Source organism: Salvelinus fontinalis, chromosome 2 (assembly GCF_029448725.1).
Source record: "Salvelinus fontinalis isolate EN_2023a chromosome 2, ASM2944872v1, whole genome shotgun sequence".
Lineage (NCBI taxonomy): Eukaryota > Metazoa > Chordata > Actinopteri > Salmoniformes > Salmonidae > Salvelinus > Salvelinus fontinalis.
Genome location: NC_074666.1, coordinates 10,924,654 through 10,934,967, shown reverse-complemented (window position 1 = coordinate 10,934,967; position 10,314 = coordinate 10,924,654). Strand labels below are relative to the sequence as shown.

Sequence of the window (10,314 nt, the reverse complement as noted above, 5' to 3'; positions counted from 1 at the left end):
GACGAGAATGAGATAAAACCACCTCTTCCAGCATCTAACCCACCACACCACACAACAGTGCATTCCTCTTCCTCAGCTGAGTCTCAGGATTCACAGTGTTTCACCGGTCTAGGACAGGGGTTCCGCTAGCGGCACCCCGTTCCGCTAGCAGAACCCCTTGCCAACAGCCAATGAAATAGCAGGGCGCCAAATACAAATCAACAGAAATCTCATAAAGCAACTTTCTCAAACATACAAGTATTAGGCACCATTTTAAAAGATACAATTCTCGTTAATCCAGTGTCTGATTTCAAAAGTGTCTGATTTCACAGTGTCTGATTTCAAAAATGCTTTACAGCGAAAGCTCCACAAACAATTATGTTAGGTCACCACCAAGTCACAGAAAAACCCAGCCATTTTCCCCGCCAAAGAGAGGAGTCACAAAAAGCACAAATAGAGATCAAATGAATCACTAACCTTTGATGATCTTCATCAGATGACACTCATAGGACTTCATGTTACACAATACATGTTTTGTTCGATAAAGTGCGTATTTATATCCAAAAATCTAATTTTACATTGGTGTGTTATGTTCAGTAGTTCAAAAACATGCTATGATTTTGCAGAAAGCCACATGAATTCACAGAAATACTCATGATAAATGTTGATAAATTTAAGTGTTATTCATGGAACTTTAGATACACTTCTCCTTAACGCAACCTCAGTGTCAGATTTTTAAATAACTTTACGGAAAAAGCATAATCTGAGAACATCGCTCAGAGCCCAAACCAGCCAGAGAAATATCCGCCATGTTGGGTAGTCAACATTATTCATATATAAATATTCACTTACTTTTGATGATCTTCATCAAAATGCACTCCCAGGAATCGCAGTTCCACAATAAATGCTTGTTTTGTTCGATAATGTCCATCATTTGTCAATTTATGTCCAATAGCTTCTTTTGTTAGGGCGTTTGGTAAACAAATCCAAAAGCGCGATCTGGTCCATTCGGACGAAACGTTCAAAAGTTATATTACAGGTCGAAGAACCAAGTCAAACTAAGTATAGAATCAATCTTTAGGATGTTTTTATCATAAAAGTTCAATAATGTTCCAACCGGAGAATTCCATTGTCTGTAGAGAAGCAATGGAACGAGAGCTAACTCCCAATTGAAAGCACATGACTGAGAACGAGGCTGTAGGCAGAACACTTAGTCAAACGGCTCCCATCCGGCCCCCCTTCACATGAGAAGCCTGAAACCACGTTCTAAAGACGGTTGACATCTAGTGGAAGCCTTAGGAAGTGAAAATTTACCCATATCCCACTGTGTATTCGATAAGGGTGAGTTCAAAAACTACAAACCTCAGATTTCCCACTTCCTGTTTGGATTTTTTTCTCTGTTTTTTGCCTGCCATATGAGTTCTGTTATACTCACAGACATCATTCAAACAGTTTTAGAAACTTCAGAGTGTTTCCTATCCAATGCTAATAATAATATGCATATATTAGCATCTGGGACTGAGTAGAAGGCAGTTCACTCTGGGCACGCTATTCATCCAAAAGTGAAAATGCAGCCCCTTATCCCAAACAAGTTAAGCAGACATCCAGCCCCATGCAGGCTACTGGCCCGTGACTTATCTTCTACATTCCATCCTACGGAATAAAGCCTCATATCCAAAACATCCATGTAATGAGAGGAACCTTCAGAGGCTGCTGCCCTGCCAGAGACACATAAAGGCCTCCTGGATAACCCTGGCTACAGCATTAGGCTGGATAACCCTGGCTACAGCATTAGGCTGAACTGAAGTTTTTGTAGTTTCCTTGCGAGATGCCAAATAGACAGAAACACTGAATTGATTCTAGCTGGGATCCAGTCTCAGCTGAGACCCAATAGCGGGTTCTGAGTGGTACCCACCATGTGGGAAGTACTAAGTAAGAGGCAGTGTTGGTAAAAAAGACAAACAGTGTGGAGGAGATGAGAACATCAACCCCACAGTTCAGTTGGTACTTATGTTACCACAAGAACCCATGTCTTTAGTTGCAAAACAATACACACACAATCTGGACCTTCTCATCCATACTTAACTCTGAGCCAATGAGGTTTCGATAATTGTCCAGAAATAGGTTTCATCATTGCCGGGCGTATTGACAAAGACTTAGGAGACCGCCGGCATTATCTGAGGCTGCAGTCCTGTGTGGTAACGACGGGAAAAACAACCACTTTGTTGCCCCATCACTTTGGGCAAAGCTGGTGACCAACCTACACCAATAGCTTTGGTTTTCAACCAAAGGGATAGGCAACTCAGCAATTTGTTGCTCAAGCAATTTTGTCCATTTTTTTTACACAAAAACGCAGAGCCTTGGATAGAAGAAACAAGACAACAATGTCTGCTTTAAAATGTCAGAGACAAGAGGACTGTCTGCTAACATACATTGCTATTAGAGAGAATGTGGCCCAGAGAAGACCACCCTCTTCGAGACTTAATCTCACAAAGAGAGATTTAAGAGGACCAAGCCAGAGTAAATAACTTTCGGTAACACTTCACTTTAGAAAGAGTATAATAGGTAAGGTAAAGAAGTACTTTAACAGTCTATATAAAGTATGCATAAAATCCTTCTATAACATGGTGCCTACAGTGCCTTAAGAGTGTATTCATACCCCTCGACTTATACCTCATTTTGTTGTTACAGCCTGAATTCAAAATGGATTCCATATTCCCCCCCCCCCCCCCCCACCCATCTAGACACAATACCCCATAAAGACAAAGTGAAAACTTGTTTTTATTGAAAATTAGAAATATCTCATTTACATAAGTATTTACACCCGAGTCAATACTTTGTAGAAGCGCCTTTGGCAGTCTTTCGGGGTAAGTCGAAGAACTTTGCACACCTGGAATGTAAAATATTTGCACAATATTATTTAAAAAAAACTAAGTTGATTGTTGATCATTGCTAGACAGCCATTTTCAAGTCTTGCCAGTCTGCTTTCCAACAGACACTGGGAGACATTCACCTTTCAGCAGGACAACAACCTAAAACACAAGGCCAAATATACACTGGAGGTACTTACCAAGACGACATTGAATGTTCCTTTGTGGCCTAGTTATGAACCAGATTTTCCTCTAGTATTTTGCCTGTGCTTAGCTCTACTCCGTTTATAAAAAAAAAAAATGTTTAACTCCTTAGTCCTTGGCGATGACAAGTATACCCATAAAATGATGCAGCCACCACTATGTTTGAAAATATGAAGAGTGGTACTCAGTAATGTGTTGTATTGGATTTGCCCCAAACATAATGCTTTGTATTCAGGACATAAAGTTAATTTCGTCGCACTTTATTGCAAACAGGATGCAGGTTTTGGAATATTTTTAATTCTGTACAGGCTTCCTTCTTTTCACTCTGTCATTTAGGTCAGTATTGTGGAGTAACTACAATGTTGTTGATTCATCCTCAGTTTTCTCCTATCACAGCCATTAAACTCTGTAACTATTTTAAAGTCACCATTGGCCTCATGTTGAAATCCATGAGAGGTTTCCTTCCTCTCCGGCAACTGAGTTAGGAAGGATGCCTGTATCTTTGTAGTGACTGGGTGTATACACCATCCAAAGTTTAATGAATAACTCCACCATGCTCACATACAATGTCTGTTTTTTCTTTCTACCAATAGGTGCCCTTTTTTGTGAGGCATTGGAAAACCTCTGTGGTCTTTGTGGTTGAATCTGTGTTTGAAATTCACTGCTTGACTGACGGACCTTACAGATTATTGTATGTGTGAGGTACTGCAATGAGGTATTCAGAAATCCTGTTAAACACTATTATTGCACACAGAGTGAGCGCATTCAACTTATTATGCTACTTGTTAAGCACATTTTACCCCTAAACGTATTTAGGCTTGCCATAACAAAGAACTTGCCACAACAAAGGGCTTGAATAGTTATTGACGCAAGAAATTTCAGCTTTTCATTTTTTATAGAATATATATATTTTTAAATCTAAAAACACAATTCCAATTTGACATTATGGGTAAGCCAGTGACACAAAATCTAAATTTAATCCATTTTAAATTCAGGCTGTAACAAAACAAAATGTGTAAAAAGTAAAGGGGTGTGAATACTTTCTGAAGGCACTGTACATGGCATTTGAAACAGTAATTGAGGTAGTGACATACCCTCGTCTTCCTCCTCCTTCTGTGGAGGATTGGCGAGGTCTTCTCTTTTTGATGTCCAGTAGGTCCTTCTTCAACTAGCGAGCCTCTTGACGAAGCTCGTCGCTGTGGAGGGAGAAGAGGAGTTCACAGTCAGGTGTATCACAGATCAACAGGTCAATACCACAGGTCGCAGCTATTACTACTGATGTCACCCAGTCAATCATGCGGACTGAAGAGATCCAAGGTTACTAGCTTTTGGCATGTGGTCTAATGTCATAGTTTAAATTACCATTTATTCATCCAGACCTTTCTATAGGATAAATAGCAATCCACTGTTGTGGGTTTTGACAAACACTTATTGTTCAAAGACACCTACTCCAAGCTTCTCACAATATAATTATCATATGGAATGTGTGTGTGTGTGTGTGTTCACTGAGCTGTCATAAAATGAGCATAAAAACACAATGATCATAGGCAGCACTTCTATACAGTTTAAGGGTTGAAATATGTACATTAAAAACTAACTTGGCTCGAATAAATCGAGTGGCGCCTTATTAGAAGGGATGTTGAAACGGCCTTCCAAGCAGGCCAGGGTTCTGGCACCACTAGAAGGGATGTTGAAACGGCCATCCAAGCAGGCCAGGGTTCTGGCACCACTAGAAGGGATGTTGAAACGGCCATCCAAGCAGGCCAGGGTTCTGGCACCACTAGAAGGGATGTTGAAACGGCCTTCCAAGCAGGCCAGGGTTCTGGCACCACTAGAAGGGATGTTGAAACAGCCTTCCAAGCAGGCCAGGGTTCTGGCACCACTAGAAGGGATGTTGAAACGGCCTTCCAAGCAGGCCAGGGTTCTGGCACCACTAGAAGGGATGTTGAAACGGTCTTCCAAGCAGGCCAGGGTTCTGGCACCACTAGAAGGGATGTTGAAACGGCCTTCCAAGCAGGCCAGGGTTCTGGCACCACTAGAAGGGATGTTGAAACGGCCTTCCAAGCAGGCCAGGGTTCTGGCACCACTAGAAGGGATGTTGAAACGGCCTTCCAAGCAGGCCAGGTTTCTGGCACCACTAGAAGGGATGTTGAAACGGCCTTCCAAGCAGGCCAGGGTTCTGGCACCACTAGAAGGGATGTTGAAACGGCCTTCCAAGCAGGCCAGGGTTCTGGCACCACTAGAAGGGATGTTGTGGTTGAGTGAGTACAACACAGTGCCATAAAACTCCTGCAGAGTAAAGTCCATATCTCTCTGAGTAACAAGTTACTGATCCCTACTGTGGCCGTTGAGCAAATTAACTTGATGAAGTGCTTGAGACGGGGAAACTGGTGCTCAAACTGCCTACAATTTGTTCCCAGTTAAAAATACATGTCCTTGGTTGGTTTTTAAATTGTGGCTGGCTGGCTATATTCATACCCTTCGCAAAGAAGAATTCAGGCCCTATTCAAAAATCACTCCCCTTGTCATAACCTGCTTCCTACATTTATTTCTATAGATTGCAATTACAGTAATAAAAAAACAAGGGGTGTTATCTTCAGATGGATTCAAATAAATGTAAAGATACAACAGCCAACAATACAGAGAGAGAGGAACAGACTTCAAGACACAAGCAGTGGTATGTACTGGATCTACAAATCAAGTATGTTACAATTACTGTGCTGAGCCTGACTGCACATTCATTTAAACTGCAAATGTTCAATCAAGTGTGATTGTCCAGCCTTTCTGACCCTGAATGAGAAGTCCTCCAACAGTGATAAAGTCAGGCCATTGAGGCCAAGACAGGTCCAGACATGATGGGTGTGCTGGCTGGTTGCCCAACCCCCCAGCTAATGAAGGAGGGAGGGAAGGAAGAAAGATCAAGAGATAGAGAGACTGGAGAGGAAGTATGCTCCCTATGCCAATATTCCTCCTCATACTGTTCCCTTTAACATGACTGACTGAGGCAGAGGTTACAAGGGCCAGACCAGAGCCCTATTCTACAAATCAGGTTGGAGGAGTTATTGAGGCAACATTGGTCAACTCTGATTTCAACTCAGGATAACTGGTATCACAAAAGTGGCTTACCTTTTAGCCAGGTACATTTCTGTGGCAACAAATCATTCAGAACTTACCTGCTCCGAGGCAGGCTAACTCAGGGCTAATTCCATTTATCCTGAATGAGGAGTCTGAGTCACAAATTGAGGACCAATGAAATCAGATACCCTCCCTCTCACAAAGATTGAGAAAGGACTGATGAAATATTTTATTAATCAAATATTTGTGTAAAAAAAAGAGAATTGTTAAAATACTGCTCACACTACACATTTAGTAATGACAACATTTGATTGCCAAACTATGTTCTTCACACAATTGTATTTTGATATTTTCTAAAAGGCAAACTGACAGCCAGAACCAACCATAGATTTTTAATCCATAGATGGCAGTTCACATTCAAGTCAAGACTGGCAGTCTAGCTAGTGTACTCATGAGTTTAACAGTCAAATTGCCATCTATGGATTCAATGTCTATGGCCACAACGTAACAAGCTGTTCAGAAGGAGCAATATGAGTTGATAGGAGTGGGGAAAGGTGCATTGATAAGCACACCAAAGACGGCATTAACTATAATAAATAAATAAAGAGGGCACTTTAAAAGCCTACTTCACACCACAGCCTGCTGAATTTGCAAGTGAACCTTCATTTTGATTTCAGCACAAATGAAAATGTGGCAATGCCTCACCTATGGATTGATGTTTCAGCACTGTCTCAATGAACAGTTCGGTGTTCGACTAGCCACGTGTGACAGTTACAAGCCTGCTAGAGTTAGTGGCAGATGAACAAGCAACATCCACCATCGTCGTACGGATGAAGCCTGCCCTGGAATTTGAAGCTAACTGAAGCTGGCTAGCTTTAGAAAAAACTGAGGAGATCTAGCTTGCTTCATAGTTTACCACTCAGGTATGTGATGTTGGGAGATAACATTTATACACAGCCTGACAGCTTTGTCTGGGTCCCTTTGCAGAGCACAGGTAACACAGGTAGTTAACACAGGTAAGCTTCAGTCTGGCTGGGCCCCAGCCCAGAAACACAGCAAGGAAGCATCTCTCCAAACAATGGCTGCCTTTGTTTCTCCTCACAGCTGCTTCTCTGTACTGACACACTTTTTTCTAGTCTTTCTCTCTCGCTCTTTCTTTTATTACTCCTTCTGTACTTCCCCAGCTCTCCCTCAACCCTCCATTGCTCATCAGAAGCTCTCGGGGGGGGGCAGAAATGGAGGCATCAAACTTAGCGACGTCTGATATGTTTGCCTCAGTAAAATGTATTACGGCGATTGACTTGATCCCGTCGTGCCTCTTCCTTGATGGGCTCCCTGATGTGTCCAAGTAGAGGCTCAGGTATGGGAGGTCTATAAGGTACTGTAGGTGTGGCCCAGACACAGCTAGGCATGGTGGAGATGTTTCCCCTTCGTAGGGGCTCAGGTTTAGGAGGTACACTGTACATGAGGAAGCGAGTTCCAGACACAGCTGGACATGGTGTTGGCTTAGCCAGCCAGCCAGCCAGCCAGCCAGCCAGGTAGCCAGCCAGCCAGCCAGCCAGCCATGCATGGTGTTGGTATGTTTTTCCTCTATTGGGTCTCAGGTAGAGGAGGTATGAGGTTTGTGAGCCTCAAACACAGCTTAGCATGGTGTTGCTATGTTTCCTCTCTCCTTCCAGCAGAGAGACTGTCAGAGCTGATTCCAGAGCGGGTCCTCACAGCGGAGGTGGCAGACAGGAGCAGCCTGGATCTCTGTTGGAGGCCTCTGAAAACCGTCGCCTGCCCAGTGCCACGTCTCAGTGTGTCTCAAAACCATCTCTCTGTGTCAGAGACAGGCTGGCAGGCTCATTTCCTGGAAGATCTTGTTTTGGGGAGCCGGGCTGAGTGGACTCAAACATAAGGAGTTCGGGCACGATCAGGTCACATTGGCTCAAGATGAAGGGACTCCAGCCCATCTTAAAATATGGAGACCAGGAGACTAAGTTCAATGAACAGTAGAATGTTTGCTGATCATGTTAACCATGTAGAAAAATGTAATGGTCAATCAGAATGCATTGTTTAGTAATCAAGGACTTAGTCATGTCCAGTTCAGCGAGAGGAGGTACCACAACTTGATGGCATCATCTTAACTGGCAAAACAACTCTGGGCCTGCTAGCTGTTGATACGGTAACTACACAAGCTCTGCTTTGTCAGCACAAAGATCTGGATGGAGACAGACCATGGGCTATATATTCTACTGGGAGGATCTGGGTGGAGACAGACTATAGGCTATATATTCTACTGGGAGGATCTGGATGGAGACAGACTATGGGCTATATATTCTACTGGGAGGATCTGGATGGAGACAGACCATGGGCTATATATTCTACTGGGAGGATCTGGATGGAGACAGACCATGGGCTATATATTCTACTGGGAGGATCTGGATGGAGACAGACTATGGGCTATATATTCTACTGGGAGGATCTGGGTGGAGACAGACCATGGGCTATATATTCTACTGGGAGGATCTGGATGAGACAGACCACGGGCTATATATTCTACTGGGAGGATCTGGATGGAGACAGACTATAGGCTATATATTCTACTGGGAGGATCTGGATGAGACAGACCACGGGCTATATATTCTACTGGGAGGATACCATTTATTTTAAATTTACAAAAAAATTCAAAATAAATGGTATGGATAAAATTATTGGCACCCCTGAGCCAGTACTTGCTTGCACAAACTTTGACCAAGATAACTGCCAACAAATTATTCTTGTAGCCATCAATGAGCTTGCTGCACCTTTCTGGCAATGTGGACCACTCTTCAGCAGCAAAATGCACTAATTCTTCAATGATAGAGGGGTGCTCTCCACCAACGGCTGTTCTTTGAGAATGGTGCGGAACACGCACTTGAATACACTCATGACTCTACTCTATGTGGCCAATTTACGGGCTCCTGACCAATCACACTCGCATTGATCTGAACTTTTTTGTACACAATGTTTCCGCCATTGTTCCCTATGATTGAAACGAGCAATCCCTATGATCAGAAGAGCAATCACTAACCTTGATTTGGATTAAGAATTCTACTTCCACTATTCTGCCGCGCAGGACATACTGCTCACTCGGAACCAGGGCCAAATACACGACACTCGGTAGAGGAAAAGACGCCGCTATAGAGGCTGATGTGGGCTGATGTAACTATGGCGACGTGTAGATAAACCTTCATCCTATTGCAGAACAAACTAGACAATTTCCGTTCGAGACTATCATATCAACGTGACCTGAAGAACTGTCAAATCCTATGCATCACGGAGTGGTGGCTGAATAAGGATAAGGTTAATGTCAATCTAGCTGTTTTTTCTAGGCATCGGCAGGACAGATCATCAGCACCTCGTAAACTCAAGGGCGGGGGAGTGTCTCTGTTAACAACAGCTGCTGCGCAATCTCTAATATTAAGGAAGTCTCGAGGTTCTGCTCACCCGAGTTAGAATACCGCATGAAAAGCTGTAGACCATGCTATTTTTCGTAGCTGTCCATTTAACGCCACAAACCGATGCTGGCACCAAGACCGCACTCAACGAGCTATATAGGGCCATAATCCAACAAGAAAATGCTCATCCAGAGACAGCGCTCCTAGTGGCTGGTGATTTTAATTCAGGAAAACTGAAATCCGGTTTACCTCATTTCTACCAGCATGTCACACGCGCAACTAGAGGGAAAGAATCTCCAGATCACCTGAAATCCAATAGCAAGGTGTGGGGACCAAAATAGTTTTAAATTTTTTATTAATTTTAGAACATTTGCCATTGAGGAACTGAAGCAAGCACTCCTGTAGCAATCCAAAAATGTTCCATTATAAATCACAATCTGGGTCAGGCGGGCACATTTTAAAACTTATTCTACTGCCAACATGGCTAGCTAAGTTATAAAATACAATCTTACAGTGTTAGGCTTTCAAAAGGCCTATAGAATGGTCATAGAATGGTCATGAATGCATTCGGGTGCGTGTTCCGTGTCTAATCTTCTTCACAATACGACAAACAGAAACTCATTGTGTTCAGGACAAACCAGGGTATAACTGATGCCATCTTGTAACTGTGGATCAAACATGGAGGTCATAATCATTGATATTGTAAATTACAGAAGTTTTCAAATATGGAAATGTGAAGTGCACGTTAAGACTTATGGGTGTGG

The 10,314-nt window shown here is 42.9% G+C and overlaps 1 protein-coding gene across 1 annotated transcript in view; it reads right to left on the bottom strand.

Moving 5' to 3' along the window:
• LOC129833583 (uncharacterized) overlaps positions 1-10,314 on the bottom strand; it is a 56,765-nt gene that overhangs the window by 29,780 nt on the left and 16,671 nt on the right. Inside the window, exons 2-3 of the mRNA XM_055898282.1 lie at positions 4,677-5,292; positions 4,148-4,249 (exon numbers count right to left, since the gene is read on the bottom strand). Coding sequence (XP_055754257.1) covers positions 4,148-4,249; positions 4,677-5,292 — 718 coding nt within the window. The remainder of the gene's footprint in view (positions 1-4,147; positions 4,250-4,676; positions 5,293-10,314) is intronic.